Source organism: Lepus europaeus, chromosome 1, assembly GCF_033115175.1.
Source record: "Lepus europaeus isolate LE1 chromosome 1, mLepTim1.pri, whole genome shotgun sequence".
Taxonomy (NCBI): domain Eukaryota; kingdom Metazoa; phylum Chordata; class Mammalia; order Lagomorpha; family Leporidae; genus Lepus; species Lepus europaeus.
In genome coordinates this window covers 96276047-96293919 of record NC_084827.1, presented here as the reverse complement: position 1 = coordinate 96293919, position 17873 = coordinate 96276047, and the positions used below count along the sequence as shown (strand labels likewise).

Sequence of the window (17873 nt, the reverse complement as noted above, 5' to 3'; positions counted from 1 at the left end):
AAATATTTTGTCACCTTATAAATAGTCTTTGTACTCTGTTGCTTGTTTCCTTTCATGTGCAGAAGTTTGGAGCTTGACGGGATCCTAATAATCTATTTTTGCTTTTGTTTCCTCAGATTTGGAGGTCTAATTAAAAAATCTGTGCTCATTCCAATCTCATGAAGCACTTTCCCTATGTTTTCTACAAGATTCATACTCTGGGTCCTAAAATTTAAGCTTTTAAAAGTTCATTAGGTTTATTTTATGTATTTTGAGAGATGATGGTGGGAGGAGTATCTTGACTGCTTAGTGAAGAGGTTTTATCCCTTGTGTGTTCTCAGCATGTTTCCAAAAATTACTTGGGTTTATTCCTAGGATCTCCATTCAGTTCTCTGGGTCTATGAATATGTTTATATTGATTCATATGTAGAATGTGCTAAGCCTCACAAAGGTAACTCCTATGTCATAAATACTTGAGTAATTTAAATTTGTAAAATTCAAACTTGTATTCTTCTACCCTGAACAATTTTAATTTTTTTAATTTTTATTAAATAAATATAAATTTCCAAAATACAACTTTTGGATTATAGTGGCTTTTTCCCCCTATATAACCTCCCTCCCACCTGCAACCATCCCATCTCCTGCTCCCTCTCCCATTCCACCCACATCAAGATTCATTTTCAATTATCTTCATATAGAGAAGATCAATTTAGTATACACTAAGTAAAGATTTCAACAGTTTGCACCCACACAGAAACATAAAGTGTAAAGTACTGTTTGAGTACTAGTTATAGCAATAATTCACATAGTACAACACATTAAGGACAGAGATCCTACTTAGGGAGTAAGTGCACAGTGACTCCTGTTGTTGATTTAACAATTGACACTCTTGTTTATGGCATCAGTAATCACCTGAGGCTCTCGTCATGAGACGCCAAGGCTATGGAAGCCTTTTGAGTTCACCAACTCTGATGTTATTTAGACAAGGTCATAGTCAAAGTGGAAGTTCTCTCCTCCCTTCAGAGAAAGGTACCTCCTTCTTTGATGGCCCCGTTCTTTCCACTGGGATCTCACTCATAGAGATCTTTCATTTAGGTCTGTTATTTATTTATTTATTTATTTATTTATTTTTTGCCACAGTGTCTTGGATTTCCATGCCTAAAATACTCTCATGGGCTCTTCAGCCAGATCCGAATGCCTTAAGGGCTGATTCTGAGGCCACAGTGCTGTTTAGGACATCTGCCATTCTATGAGTCTGCTGTGTATCCCGCTTCCCATGTTGGATCATTCTCTCCTTTTTGATTCTATCAGTTAGTATTAGCAGACACTTGTCTTGTTTATGTGATCTCTTTGACCCTTAACCCTATCATTATGATCAATTATGAACTGAAACTGATCACTTTGACTAGTGAGATGGCATTGGTACATGCAACCTTGATGGGATTGAATTGAAATCCCGTGGCACGTTTCTAACTCCACCATTTGGGACAAGTCCGATTGAGCATGTGCCAAATTGTACATCTCCTCCCTCTCTTATTCCCACTCTTATATTTAACAGGAATGGCTTTCCAGTTAAACATCTAAGAATAATTGTGTGTTAATTAAAGGGTTCAACCAGTGGTATTAACTAGAACAAAAAAAAATACTAAAAAGGATAAAGTATTAAGTTGTTCCTCGACAATCAGGACAAGGGCTGATCAAGTCACTGTTTCTCATAGTGTGGATTTCACTTCCACAGGTTTCCTTTTAGATGTTCAGTTAGTTGTCACCGATCAGGGAGAACAAATGATATTTATCCCTTTGGGACTGGCTTAGTTCACTCAGCATAATGTTTTCCAGATTCTTCCGTTTTGTTGCAAATGACTGGCTTTCACTTTTTTTTTTTTTATAGCTGTAGAGCATACTAGAGGGTATATATCCCATAATTTCTTTATCCAGTCTTCTGTTGATGGGCATTTAGGTTGATTCCATGTCTCAGCTATTGTGAATTGAGCTGCAATAAACATTGAGTTGCAGATAGCTCTTTTATTTGCCAATTTAATTTCCTTTGGGTAAATTCCAAGGAGTGGGTAGGCTGGGTTGTATGGTAGGGTTATATTCAGGTTTCTGAGGAATCACCAAACTGATTTCCTTAGTGGCTTTACCAGTTTGCATTCCCACCAACAGTGGGTTAGTGTCCCTTTTTCCCCACATCCTCGCCAGCAACTGTTATTGGTAGATTTCTGTATGTAAGCCATTCTGACCGGGGTGAGATGAAACCTCATTGTGGTTTTGATTTGCATTTCCCTGATCGCTAGTGATTGTGAACCTTTTTTCATGTGTCTGTTGGCCATTTGGATTTCCTCTTTTGTTGTTGTTGTTGTTATTGTTTAAGATGTACTGCCTTTTTTATTTATTTGTATTTTCTTTTTTTTTAACTTTTATTTAATGAATATAAATTTCCAGTGTACAGCTCATGGATTACAATGGCTTCTCCCTCCCATAGCTTCCCTCCCACCAGCAACCCTCCCCTCTCCCGTTCCCTCTCCCCTTCCATTTGCATCAAGATTCATTTTCAATTCTCTTTATATACAGAAGATCAATTTAGTATAAAGATTTCAACAGTTTGCACCCACATAGAAATACAAAGTGAAACATACTGTTTGAGTACTAGTTATAGCATTAAATCAAAATGTACAGCACATTAAGGACAGAGATCCCACATCAGGAGCAAGTGCACAGTGGCTCCTGTTGTTGACCCAACAAATTGACACTCTAGTTTATGGCGCCAGTAACCATCCTAGGCTGTCGTCATGAGTTGCCAAGGCTATGGAAGCCTTCCAAGTTTGCCGACTCTGATCATATTTAGACAAGGTCATAAAAGACAGAGTGAGGATAGTAACCAATGATCCTAAGAGTGGCATTTACCAGGTTTGAACAATTATACAGCACTAAGTGGGGAAGAGGACCATCAGTACACACAGGTTGGGAGTAGAGCCATTGCTGGTAGAGTAGAGGTTATGATTACAAAGGAATGAGGCCCAAGTGCGCTAGACAGGGCCTAGAACAAAGGACAGAGTCATTATTAGAGGAGCTAAGAAAGGTGCTGTCTAAGCTACAATTAAGTTTTCTGATTGAGAGGCAAATAGAACCTGATAGAAGGGGCTTGATAATAATCTGGTGGGCTTTAGGCCTTGTAAATTCAGAGGCCCAGACCTATCTATCTCTTCACATGGGGTACATCCTAAGGGAGGTGTGAACCTCCTAGGGGAAGGCACTCTGTTGACTTTCATCACTTAGCTGGCCTGGGAGGAGAGCTGGCCAGGTAAAGGCAGGTGGCAACTCTAACAAGAAATTTACAGTTCTGCCTGCAATGTTGCTGACCCTACTTGACCATCCCCTCAGCTGCAGTGGTCACTTTGGAAGTTGGGCTGAGTGAAGGGCTTTTCAGCTTAGAGCCAATAAGATCTGTGGCTCTGACCTGGGCATCCTTCGACTCCAGGGCAGGTCCATTTCCAGTGATCCATCTCTTGGCTGCCTTTTTTATTTATTTGAAAGTCAGATCCAGAGAGAGAGAGGAAGAGGAGAGAGGCAGAGGAGAGATCTTCCCTCCACTGGTTTACTCCCCAGGTGGCCACAATGGCCAGGGCTGGACTGGGCCAGAGCTAGGAGCTTCCCTCAAGTCTCCCACATGGGTGGCAGGGGCCCAGGCACTTTCCCAGGTGCATCAGCAGGGAGTTGGACTGGAAGTGGCGCAGCCAGGATGTGAACTGAGTTCCTACAGGATGTTGGTGCCATAGGAGGCAACTTAGTCCATTATGGAACATTTTGGGCCCCCATATAATCCCTGTGGAAGACAGTTTGATAGTTTCTTGCCATGTGATCCAGCAATCATGTCTCTAGATATTTACGCAAATGAACTGAAATTTCTATCCTCCCAAAAACTTGCACACGAATAAACTGGCTTTATTTGTAACTGTCAAAAATTGGAAATAATCAAGATAGCTTTTAATAGATGACTGGATGAACAAACTGGTACCTCCATACAATGGAGTATTGTTAATAAAAATGAACTATTAAGCCTCAGAAGTTGTATAGATCATATTGCTTAATGAGAGAAGCAGGCTGAAGAGGCTTACATACTGTAGGAACCCAACTACATGGCATGCCATAGAAGATAAAATTACAGTAGTGCCCCCTTTTCCATAAGGGAAACATTCCAAGACTCCCAACTAGATGGTTGAAACCATGGATAGTACTGAATCTTATATATGCTATGTTTTTCTCTATGAATACATACCTACAAAAGTTTTTATAAAACTAAGAATAGCCAATAATAATAAAATAATAAAACTGAACAATTATCACAATATACTTTAATGAAATTGTCAGTGTCACTACTCTTGCCCTCTTGGACCTTAGTAAGCAAAGTAAGGTTACCTGAACACAAGCACTGTGATATTGTGATAAAACTCTGATAATCAAGACAGGTACTAAGTAACTAATGGGTGGGTAGTAGACACAGTGTGGCTATACTACACCAAGGAATGATTCGTATGGCAGGACAGAGAGGGATGGTGTGAAATTTAATCACAATACTCAGAATGGCACACAATTTAAAGCTTATGAACCATTTACTTCTAGAATTTTCCATTTAACATTTTTAGATCTCAGTTCATCATATGTAACTTAAACTGTAAAAAATAAAATCATGGATAAAGTGAGGATACTGTATAGGCAGATAATTTAAAAAACAGCAGTGCCAGGGGGTGGGAAAGGAGTGAAGGAGGGAGGAATATGTGAAATACAGGGGACTTTTAGGTGAATCATTTCTGTAAGACACTGTAATGGTGATATATGACATGCAATTGTCAAAGGCCATAAACTACACATCAGAAATGAACCCAAAATAAATTCTTACTTAGTAATAATGCACCAGTATTGGTTCATCAGTTGTACCAAAGATGTCACACTAACGTAAGATGATAATAGGGGACGGCACTGTGGTGTAGTCAGCTAAGCCTCTGCCTGTGATGCCGGCTTCCCATATGGGTGCTAGTTTGTGTCCTGGATTTCCTCTTTTAAAAAATGTCTATTGAGGTCCTTGGCCCATCTCTTCAGTGGGTTGTTTGTTCTGTTGTTGTGGATTTTCTTGATTTCTTTGTAGATTCTGGTTATCAACCCTTTATCTGTAGTATAGTTTGCAAATATTTTTTCCCATTCTGTCGGTTGCCTCTTCGCTTTCCTGACTGTTTCTTTTGCAGTACAGAAACTTCTCAATTTGATGCAATCCCAAATGTTAATTTTGGCTTTGACTGCCTGTGCTTCTGGGTTTTACCAAGAAGTCTTTGCCTGTGCTTATATCTTGCAGGGTTTCTCTGATGTTCTCTAATAATTCGATGCTGTCGGGTCATAGATTTAGATCTTTAATCCATGTTGAGTGAATTTTTGTGTAAGGTGTAAGGTAGGGGTCTTGCTTCATGCTTCTGCACGTGGAAATTCAGTTTCCCCAGCACCATTTATTGAATAGACTGTCCTTACTACAGGGATTTCTTTTAGATCCTTGATCAAATATAAGTTGGCTGTAGATGTTTGGGTTGATTTCTGGTGTTTCTATTATGTTCCATTGGTCTATCCATCTGTTTCTGTACCAGTACCATGCTGTTTTGATAACAATTGCCCTGTAGTATGTCCTGAAGTCTGGGATTGTGATGCCTCCGGCTTTGTTTGTGTTGTACAAGATTGCTTTGGCTATTCGAGGTCTTCTGTGTCTCCATATGAATTTCAGCATCATTTTTTCCAGATCTGAGAAGAAGGTCTTCGGTATCGTGATTGGTATTGCATTGAATCTGTAAATTGCTTTTGGGAGAATAGACATTTTGATGATATTGATTCTTCCAATCCATGAGCATGGACGATTTCTCCATTTTTTGGTATCCTCTTCTATTTCTTTCTTTAAGATTTTGTAATTCTCATTGTAGAGATCTTTGACATCTTGGTTAAGTTTATTCCAAGGTATTTGATTGTTTTTGTAGCTATTGTGAATGGGATTGATCTTAGCAGTTCTTTCTCTGCCATGGCATTGCCTGCGTATACAAAGGCTGTTGATTTTTGTGGATTGATTTTATATCCTGCTACTTTGCCAAACTCTTCTATGAGTTCCAGTAGTCTCTTAGTAGAGTTCTTTGGATCCCCCTAAATAAAGAATCATATCATCTGCAAAGAGGGATAGTTTGACTTCTTCCTTCCCGATTTGTATCCCTTTAATTTCTTTTTCTTGCCTGATGGCTCTGGCCAAAACTTCCAGAACTATATTGAATAGCAGTGGTGAGAGTGGGCATCCCTTTCTGGTATCAGGTCTCAGTGGAAATGCTTCCAACTTTTCCCCATTCAATAGGATGCTGGCCATGGGTTTTTCATAAATTGTTTTGATTGTATTGAGGAATGTTCCTTCCATACCCAGTTTGCTTAGAGTTTTCATCATGAAAGGGTGTTGAATTTTATCGAATGCTTTCTCTGCATCCATTGTGATAATCATATGTTTTTTCTTCCGATGTTGTTAATGTGGTTTATCACATTGATTGATTTGCGAACACTGAACCATCCCTGCATACCAGGGATAAATCCCACCTGGTCTGGGTGGATGATCTTTCTCATGTGTTTTTGCATTCTATAGGCGAGAATTTTATTGAGGATTTTTGCATCTATGTTCATCAGGGAAATTGGTCTGTAATTTTCTTTCAATGCTTATTCTTTTTCCGGTTTACAGATTGAGGTGATGCTGGCTTTAAAGAAAGAATTTGGGAGCATTCACTTTTTTTTGATGGTTCTGAATAGTTTGAGAAGAATTGGAGTTGGTTCTTCTTTAAATCTCTGGTAAAATTCAGCAGTGAATCCTTTCGGTACTGGGCTTTTCTTTGTTGGGAGGGACTTCGCTACTACTTCAATTTTAATTTAAAATCCAGATAAATACTATGGTTAATCTTGACCTATTTCCTATCATATTTATTTCTTTTTCATTTTGTTTTCTAAGTATTGAAGAGCATGGATGTGAAATCAATACCAGACAAGATGCATTTCCAAAATTCCTTTATTTCTTGGCTTCTGTTTGAAGCCATAGGGATCTCACATGGGAAATTGATGTGTTGAAATAAACAGCAACAGAGGCGGAGCCAGGATGGCGGATAGTGAGGACGTGCGCCGAAGTTTGGGAAAATAAAGTTTCATAAAAGTGGAATTACTGTAGCCTCAGGAAAAGATTCAAGAAAAAACTGCAGAGGAAACGCTTCTGGATCTAGTGGATGTGACACAGAGAATCTACAGGGAGCCCACCGCGTGGAAACCCAACCACAGGAGCCGAGCCTCAGAATCTCGCCAGCTCAGGAACGGAGCTGGAGGTAAGACAAAGGCGTCAGAAACCCAAGACATTGGGGGGAAAAGCAGAGGCCTCTCTATTCACTCACAGAGCAAAACAAAAAGCAGGAGCCATTTTACATATCTAAAGCTCTGCCAAGGAGTTCACAAACTCAGTAACTTGAAACTTGAGAACACATTGAGGGCTGCATAAACTCTTTGTGTGGTCCCAAACAAATACTCACAGAGGCCAGATTTCAACTACACTCAATTCCACTCACCTGTACTGAATAACTTCCCAACTGAGTTAAAAAAAGAGAGAGAGAGAGAGAGAGAGCGAGCAATCCAGCAAGGAGCAAGGGACAGAACAATCTGGGTGAGTCGCTTTTTGCACAGCCTTAAACCCCAAGTATCAAGCAGAGCTCTCTGGCCACACCCATCACAGCCTCTAAGGATCCATCAAAGCAGACAGCCCACTTAGAGGCATAGTATAACGAGAAAAAAAAAAAAACCACAGCCAAAAAAAAAAAAAAAAAAAACCATAAATTACCTCCAACATGCCAAACAACAAACATAGAAACCGAGGTAACAAGAGCAAGGAAGACACTATGATGCCCCCAAATGAACAAGACAACCCAATCCAAGATTATGAAGATGAAGAGATAGAGGAAATGCAAGAAGCGGATCTCAAAAAATTGATAAGAACATTAAGAAGTTCTCAAAAACAAATTCTTGAACTACAGAAATCCTTAATGGACAAGATAGAAAATCTCTCTAGTGAAAATGAAATATTAAGGAGGAATCAAAATGAAATGAAACAACAAGTAGAACAGGAAACTGTGATAGTGACAAAAAACCACAATGAAATGAAGAACTCAATAGATCAAATGACAAACACATTAGAGAGCCTCAAAAACAGAATAGGTGAAGCAGAAGAGAGTATCGGAATTAGAAGACAGAGAACAGGAAAGGAAACAATCAAATCAAAGAAGAAGAAATCAGAAATCTAAAAAATACTGTCAGGAATCTACAGGATACTATTAAAAAACCCAACATTCGGGTTCTAGGAGTTCCTGAAGGCATGGAGAGGGAGAAAGGATTAGAAGGCCTTTTGAGTGAGATACTAGCAGAAAATTTCCCAGGTTTGGAGAAGGACAGAGACATCCTAGTACAAGAAGCTCACAGAACCCCTAATAAACATGACCAAAAGAGATCCTCACCACAACACGTCGTAATCAAACTCACCACAGTGAAACACAAAGAAAAAATCCTAAAATGTGCAAGAGAAATGCCAGATTACTCTCAGAGGATCTCCAATTAGACTTACAGCTGACTTCTCATCAGAAACCCTACAAGCTAGGAGAGAATGGCGAGATATAGCCCAGGTACTAAGAGAGAAAAACTGCCAGCCCAGAATATTATATCCTACAAAGCTCTCATTTGTGAATGAAGGTGAAATAAAGACCTTTCACAGCAAACAGAAATTGAAAGAATTTGTCGCCACTCGTCCAGCCCTGCAAAAGATGCTTAAGATGTGTTACATACAGAAACACAGAAACACGGTCACCAATATGAAAGAAGGTAAAGGAAGGAAACCTCACAGCAAAAGATCACAGGAGTCTCAAACCATATATCAGAAAAAATCTTTGGCAAATGGCAGGGCAAATTTACTCCTTCTCAATAGTCACATTGAATGTTAATGGCCTGAACTGTCCAGTTAAAAGACACCGATTGGCGGATTGGGTTAAGGAACAAAACCCATCTTTTTGCTACTTACGAGAAACTCATCTTTCCAACAATGATGCATACAGACTGAAAGTGAAAGGCTGGAAAAATATATACCATGCCAACAGAAATGAAAAAAGAGTGGGCGTAGCCATCTTAATATCGGACAACATAAACTTTACCACAAAAACTGTCAGGAGAGACAAAGAGGGGCACTATTTAATGATTAAGGGATCCATTCAACAGGAAGATATAACGGTTATCAATGTATATGCACCTATTTACATGGCACCAGCTTATTTAAAAGACTTGTTAAGGGACTTAAAGGGAGACTTAGACCCCAATACAATAGTACTGGGGGACTTCAATACTCCACTCTCAGAGATAGACAGATCAACAGGACAGAAGGAGACAGTAGATTTAAATGACACTATAGCCCAAATGGATCTAACAGATATCTATAGAACATGTCACCCTACATCTAAGGACTTTACATTCTTCTCAGCAGTACAGGAACCTTCTCTAGGATTGACCACATACTAGGCCATAAAGCAAGTCTCAGCAAATTCAAAAGAATTAGAATCATACCATGCAGCTTCTCAGACGACAAAGGAATGAAATTGGAAATTAGCAACTCGGGAATCCCTAGAGCACGTGCAAACACATGGAGATTGAACAACATGCTCCTGAACGAACAATGCGTCATAGAAGAAATTAAAAGAGAAATCAAAAATTTTCTGGAAGTAAATGAGGATAACAGCACAACATACCAAAACCTATGGGATACAACAAAAGCAGTGTTAAGAGGAAAGTTTATATCAATAGGTGCCTACATCAAGAAATTGGAAAGGCACCAAATAGATGAGCTTTCAAGTCATCTCAAGGATCTAGAAAATCTGCAGCAAACCAAACCCAAACCCAGTAGAAGAAGGGAAACAATTAAAATCAAAGAAGAAATCAACAGGATTGAATCCAAAAAAACATTACAGAAAATCAGCCAAACAAGGAGCTGGTTTTTTGAAAAAATAAACAAAATTGACACCCCATTGGCCCAACTCACTAAAAAAAGAAGAGGAAAGACCCAAATCAATAGGATCAGAGATGAAAAAGAAAACATAACAACAGACACCACAGAAATAAAAAGAATCATCAGAAATTACTACAAGGACTTGTATGCCAGCAAACAGGGAAATCTATCAGAAATGGACAGATTCTTGGACACATACAACCTACCTAAATTGAGCCAGGAAGACATAGAAAACCTAAACAGACCATTAACTGACACAGAAATTGAAACAGTAATAAAGGCCCTCCCAACAAAGAAAAGCCCAGGACCAGATGGATTCACTGCTGAGTTCTACCAGACATTTAGAGAAGAACTAACTCCAATTCTTCTCAAACTATTCAGAACAATCGAAAAAGAGGGAATCCTCCCAAATTCTTTCTATGAAGCCAGCTACACCTTAATTCCTAAGCCGGAGAAAGATGCAGCATTGAAAGAGAATTACAGACCCATATCCCTGATGAACATAGACGCAAAAATACTCAATAAAGTTCTCACCAATAGAATGCAACAACACATCAGAAAGATCATCCACCCAGACAAAGTGGGATTTATCCCTGGTATGCAGGGATGGTTCAACGTCCGCAAAACAATCAACGTAATACACTACATTAACAGACTGCAGAAGAAAAACCATATGATTCTCTCAATAGACGCAGAGAAAGCATTTGATAAAATACAACACCCTTTCTTGATGAAAACTCTAGGCAAACTGGGTATGGAAGGAACATTCCTCAATACAATCAAAGAAATATATGAAAAACCCAAGGCCAACATCCTATTGAATGGGGAAAAGTTGGAAGCATTTCCGCTGAGATCTGGTGCCAGACAGGGATGCCCACTCTCACCACTGCTATTCAATATAGTTCTGGAAGTTTTAGCCAGAGCTATTAGGCAAGAAAAAGAAATTAAAGGGATACAAATCGGGAAGGAAGAAGTCAAACTATCCCTCTTTGCAGATGATATGATTCTTTATTTAGGGGACCCAAAGAATTCTACTAAGAGACTACTGGAACTCATCGAAGAGTTTGGCAAAGTAGCAGGATATAAAATCAATCCACAAAAATCAAGAGCCTTTGTATACACAGGCAATGCCACGGCGGAGGAAGAACTTCTAAGATCTATCCCATTCACAATAGCTACAAAAACAATCAAATACCTTGGAATAAACTTAACCAAGGACGTTAAAGATCTCTACGATGAAAACTACAAAACCTTAAAGAAAGAAATAGAAGAGGATACCAAAAAAATGGAGAAATCGTCCATGCTCATGAATTGGAAGAATCAATATCATCAAAATGTCTATTCTCCCAACAGCAATTTATACATTCAATGCAATACCCATCAAGATCCCGAAGACCTTCTTCTCAGATCTGGAAAAAATAATGCTGAAATTCATATGGAGACACAGAAGACCTCGAATAGCCAAAGCAATCTTGTACAACAAAAACAAAGCCGGAGGCATTACAATACCAGATTTCAGGGCATACTACAGGGCAGTTGTCATCAAAACAGCATGGTACTGGTACAGAAACAGATGGATAGACCAATGGAACATAATAGAAACACCAGAAAGCAATCCAAACATCTACAGCCAACTTATATTTGATCAAAGATCCAAAACTAATCCCTGGAATAAGGACAGCCTGTTCAATAAATGGTGCTGGGAAAATTGGATTTCCATGTGCAGAAGCTTGAAGCAAGACCCATACCTTTCACCTTACACAAAAATTCACTCAACGTGGATTAAAGACTTAAATCTATGACCCGAAACCATCAAATTATTAGAGAGCATTGGAGAAACCCTGCAAGATATAGGTACAGGCAAAGACTTCTTGGCAAAGACCCCAGGAGCACAGGTAGTCAAAACCAAAATTAACATTTGGGATTGCAGCAAATTGAGAAGTTTCTGTACTTCAAAAGAAACAGTCAGGAATGTGAAGAGGCAACCGACAGAATGGGAAAAAATATTTGCAAACTATACTACAGATAAAGGGTTGATAACCAGAATCTACATAGAAATCAAGAAAATCCACAACAGAACAAACAACCCACTGAAGAGATTGGCCAAAGGACCTCAATAGTCATTTTTCAAAAGAGGAAATCCAAATGGCCAATAGACACATGAAAAAATGTTCAAGATCACTAGCAATCAGAGAAATGCAAATCAAAACCACAATGAGGTTTCACCTCACCCCGGTGAGAATGGCTCACATTCAGAAATCTACCAACAACAGCTGCTGGAGAGGATGTGGGGAAAAAGGGACACTAACCCACTGTTGGTGGGAATGCAAACTGGTTAGGCCACTATGGAAGTCAGTCTGGAGATTCCTCAGAAACCTGAACATAACCCTACCATACAACCCAGCCATCCCACTCCTTGGAATTTACCCAAAGGAAATTAATTTGGCTAATAAAAAAGCCATCTGCACATTAATGTTTATTGCAGCTCAATTCACAATAGCTAAGACCTGGAACCAACCCAAATGCCCTTCAACAGTAGACTGGATAAAGAAATTATGGGACATGTACTCCATAGAATACTATACAGCAGTAAGGAACAATGAAACCCAGGCATTTGCAACAAGATGGAGGGATCTGGAAAGCATCATGCTGAGTGAATTAAGCCAGTCCCAAAGAGACAAATATCATTTGTTTTCCCTGATCGGCGACAATTGAGCACCAAAGGGGAAACCTGTTGAAGTGAAATGAACACTATAAGAAACAATGACCTGATCAGCTTTTGTCCTGACTCTAGATGTACAATGTAATACTTTATCCTTTTTAGTATTTGTTGTTGTTGTTGTTGTTGTTCTAGCACTAGTGGTTGAACTCTGTAATTAACACACAATTATTCTTAGGTGTTTAAATTTTAACTGAAAAGTGATCCCTGTTAAATTTCAGAGTGGGAAAAGAAAGGGAGGAGATGCACAGTTTGGGACATGCACAATCAGTCTTGCCCCAAATGATGTAGTAATGTGCCAGGGGATTCCAATACAATCCCATCAAGGTGGCATGTACCAATGCCATCTCACTAGTCCAAGTGATCAATTTCAGTTCACATTCGATGGCTTGGATAGGTCTAAGAAACAAAGGGATCACACAAACAAGACTACTGTCTGCTAATACTAACTGATAGAATCAAAAAGGGAGAGAAAGATCCAACATGGGAAGTGGGATACACAGCAGACTCATAGAATGGCAGACATCCTAAACAACACTCTGGCCTCAGAATCAGCCCTTAAGGCTTTCGGATCTGGCTGAAGAGCCCATGAGAGCATTGTAGGCATGGAAAGCCAAGATACCATGGAAAATAAAAAAAGAAGAAGACCTAAATGAAAGATCTCTGTGAGTGAGATCCCAGTGGAAAGAACGGGGCCATCAAAGAAGGAGGTACCTTTCTCTGAAGGGAGGAGAGAACTTCCACTTTGACTGTGACCCTATCGGAATAAGATCAAAGTCAGCGAACCCTAAAGGCTTCCATAGCCCTGGAAACTCATGACTAGAGCCTAGGGAGATTACTGATGCCATGAACAGGAGTGTCAAATTGTTAAGTCAGCAACAGAAGTCACTGTGGACTTACATCCCATGTGGGATCTGTCCTTAATGTGTTGTCTAATGTGCAGTGATGCTATAACTAGAACTGAAACAGTATTTTTACACTTTGTGTTTCTGCGTGGGTACAAACTGATGAGATCTTTACTAATTATATACTGAATTGATCTCATGTATATAAAGATAATTGGAAATGAAAAAAAAAAAAACCTGGTGTTAAAATGGAAATGGCATAGAAAATTAATTAATTTTTTAAAAAATAATATGTAGGATCTCTGCCTTTAACGTGCTGTACACTCTTATTTAATGCTATAACTAGTACTCCAACAGTATTTTTTTTTTCACTTTGTGTTGCTATATGGGGGCAAACTGTTGAAATCGTTACCTAATTTATACTAAACTGATCTTTTGTATATAAAGAGAATTGAAAATGAATCATGATGTGATTGGAAGGGGAGAGGGAGCGGGAAAGGGGAGGGTTGTGGGTGGGAGGGAAGTTTTGGGAGGGGGAAGCCATTGTAACCCATGAGCTGTACTTTGGAAATTTATATTCATTAAATAAAAGTTAAAAAAAAAAGAAATAAACAGCAACAATAAGGCAGAAAATTTCTTTCTCTATCTTTTCCTTAGCTCATAGATGTTTATCTGTCCTCATTATTTGCTCTGTGCCTTGTATATTTTTATTTTCATGCTGTTTCACATTAATCTATCTAATCCAATCGACTCAGTTATTATTAAATTGTACATAAGAGAGAAGTTGCACCTTATTTTTTCTTGCACTCTGCATTTAGCATTCTGGATATCACAAAGATGTATTTATTAAGGGGTAGAATGAACACTTCACAATGAAGCTGGCTATTGTATGGGTTACTAGATTAACTTCCCAATCACACCCCTTATTACTATAACCTGAAATTGAGACAGAAATACCAAACATACTACATTTGTTTGCATCCTCAATTAATTTGTTTCTTAAACTTCTAAAGTGAGGGGAGGGAGGGCCTTTGCCGCACTAGCTAAGACGTGGTCTTTGATGCCCACATTCTATACTGAAGTGCCTTGTTTAATCCCAGTTCTGCCTCTGATATCAGCATCCTGCTAATGTGCACTCTGGGAATACTTGGGTTCCTGCCAGTCACAGAAGGAAATGGGATCGAATTCTGGATTACCACCTTCAGTCTGTCAAATTCCATGTAAAATAAATGAGCAAAGAATGGAGAAGGGAAAGAATATAAGATAATTGGTCTGCAAATCATTCTGCTATAACATAATTTCTGCCTCAAATCTATGTAATATAATTCCTGTTTGTACATAGGGAGCAAGATTTGAATCTACAAAAATTATGACTGCCTCCCCTTTCTGCCAATTATGCTCTGTGAGCAAGTTCTCTGAGTTCTAGTTTTGTCATCTCCTAAATTGGAGTAAAAATTGCTGTGTTTTATATATAATTTTATATAATATATATTATACATATAATCTTGAAAAATTAATTGGGAGAAATAACATCATTAAGGAATTAAATAAATGTGATTTTTATTCTACTATTCTTATGGTGTATGTTATAGAATTATAGATAAGGTATCTAAATTGTTAGGGTCACATTTTCAGTGGGTAAAATTCTAACAACTGTCACATTTATAATAACTTATCTATTATTCTAAGAGCAATGTCCCAGCTGCCGTTACACTCTATACTTCCAATGCAGTTGCAGTAACAACTGTGGTTTCTAGATCCTCTAAGCTTGAAAATTTCTTTGTCCAGTGTAACACTGTGGAATGAAAGCTCTACCTCTTTCCTTTTCAGTTTTTCAAAACCATGTACTGCACCTAATGACAACTTTTCCCGGCTTGCTCTGGCTGCCCACTGTTAGGTCTTCCTGCTTGTTTACCTTAATTTCTGCTTCATATTTTCTGCTCTAAGAGTCCAAAAGGTCAGTTCTACCTACCTGCTGGGTTCTCTGCTTCTTACTTGCTCTTGAACATTCACAAGGTACTACCTCCTAACAAACTCATACTAACACCCACTAACCAAACCTGGAACTGAACATTGCTACTTGTTCTCCTGTGAGTCTGATTACCAAATATTGCAATCTTCAACCAGGGTTATGCCTTGTCTTCTACCAATTAATCTTTATATAAGAAGTCCATAATAAAATTATAATAGTTAAGTGGCTAACATTTAACAACATCCTAATTAGGTGGCAGGCATAGCACTTTGCATTTTATTTGGGTTCATCTCATTTGATCCTGAGAACTGAGACCTCCTGCAACCATGTAAGTTATCTATTAAGACTATGCTAAGGCTATAACTCATAACTTATTTAATTTAGCACCTGGAGATCCTCCAGACAATAAATCTGTTAGGATAATAAAATGTTCAAGAAATCCCCTAATCCCCTTCTTAGAAGGACATGTTGCTAATGTGGGTAAACAGCTAGCTCTCTTCAAAGGACAAAATACAGCATAACTGGACATGTTTGCATACTTGAACTCAGGACTTTCACTCTTCACTATGTCTACCAATCCTGTACTATTTTACCACATACTTTGCCCAGTTCTAGTGCAACATGTGCATTGGAAGACATGTCCAAAATTCCACTTTAGTCTCTCTTTTCAAGACTTCTAGGGCTTTCAAGGCACTGTTCTTTACTTCAGCAAGAAATCAACTCAGCTTTCCTGCATCAACACGTTACCCTGGTGGTCTTTTGTGGGCTCATCAGAAAAGATAACCTATAAAATATTCTTAATGAATTAGTTATATCATTATTCTTAATGAATTAGTTATATCATTATTCGCATTTGATATGGAATGAGCCTGATATTCAGATCAGTAAATAAGTCATTTCTAAATAGTGGATCTGGGTATCAAACCCAGGCAGTCAGACTGCAAAAGCTGCTGTTCTACCTCCTTCCTGATGGGAGAAGGTCCTTTATTTTATTTATTTATTTATTTATTTTTCTGTCCCGGGGGGCCGCACAGGGTCCAGCCGGTGCCGGGGTGGGGAAGGGCCCAGATCAGCAGGAGGCGCCGGGCAGCACAGCGCGTGTCACGTGGCCCCCGTCCAGCTCCAGTTCCGCCCGGCTCGCCGCAGGCCCTGGCACTGCTGCCTCAGCCCCTCGCTTGCCCGCTGCAGCCGCGCGTTGGCGGCCACGTAGGCCTGGCTCTGCTGGTACAGCCGCTCCCGCTGGGCCTCGGGGTCCTCACTCCTCCTGGGGTCTCCTGGGGGGTCTTCCGGGGCCAGCGCGGTGAAGACAGGGTCCTGGGCCGGCGCCCCACGCACGTCCTCCAGGATCTGCTCCACCGTGGGCGGCGCCGGGCGCGTGGGCAGCACCATGAGCTTCTTGGCCTTGGAGCCCATGCCTGGACGCCAGCCCCGAGACGCCCGGGTGAGCCGCTTCTGCTTGAGAAGGTCCTTTATTAACACAGAAAGTGTTCCTGGTATTGATTTTAGTTATTTTATATCATAATGTTAATCAAACCATGCGATGAATAAATACAGTAAATTATTTTTGTTTCAGTGTCCCCTGATTGAAATAAACAATAAAGTAATAGAGAGAAACTCTAATAATGTTTATTATATATCATGAATTTAAAGTTTAAAGCAGTAAGTGTCCATTAAGGCTTAGTGCCTAAAAATAGATGAGTCCCACAAATAGAATAGCATAACTTCTGGATAATGGGGATAAAAGGTAGACAACACGTGAAAAGAAAAAGTGAGTAAAACCCTAAGAAAGCTTATTAGGATTAATAACCACTGATTTTGGAGACTATAAAATATACTACTACATATTCACTAGCTATAATTCAAAGTCACAAAACTAGATCTATTTTTAACAATTAAAAAAATTATTTTAGCTTAAGAGCATTTTTGTGCTTTGAATTTTTAAAGCAATATATTAATACCTCATATTTTCAGAGTTACAGCAAATGGGTGATAATTACTACAACACAATCTTCATGCTGATGTTGTATTAATACAAAGAGAAGAGATTAAACATAATTCTATGGTTATGATACTGCACTTCTACCCTCCTCCCTTCCTCCTTTCTTCTTTTTTTCCCTTCCTCTTCCTTCCTTCATTTTTTAATTTAATTAATTTAAAATTTTATTTGAGAGAAAGAGTTATAGACAGGGAGAGGAGCAGAGAGAGAGGTCATTCATCTTCTGGTTCCCTCCCCCAAATGGCCACAATAGCAGGAACTGGGTCAATCAGAAGCCA

The 17873-nt window shown here is 39.1% G+C and overlaps 2 protein-coding genes across 3 annotated transcripts in view; both read right to left on the bottom strand.

Moving 5' to 3' along the window:
- GALNT13 (polypeptide N-acetylgalactosaminyltransferase 13) overlaps nt 1-17873 on the bottom strand; it is a 489696-nt gene that overhangs the window by 196217 nt on the left and 275606 nt on the right. The gene's annotated exons all lie outside the window — the stretch shown is intronic.
- On the bottom strand, nt 16701-17026 carry LOC133772354 (UPF0449 protein C19orf25 homolog). Its single transcript, XM_062208864.1, has one exon. The coding sequence runs from the start codon at nt 17010-17012 to the stop codon at nt 16701-16703; it is 312 nt and encodes a 103-aa protein (XP_062064848.1). The 5' UTR covers nt 17013-17026.

What these genes read in the sequence shown, in the direction of transcription:
- LOC133772354 (XM_062208864.1), bottom strand. Translation starts at nt 17,012, where the DNA reads ATGGGCTCCAAGGCCAAGAAGCTCATGGTGCTGCCCACGCGCCCGGCG.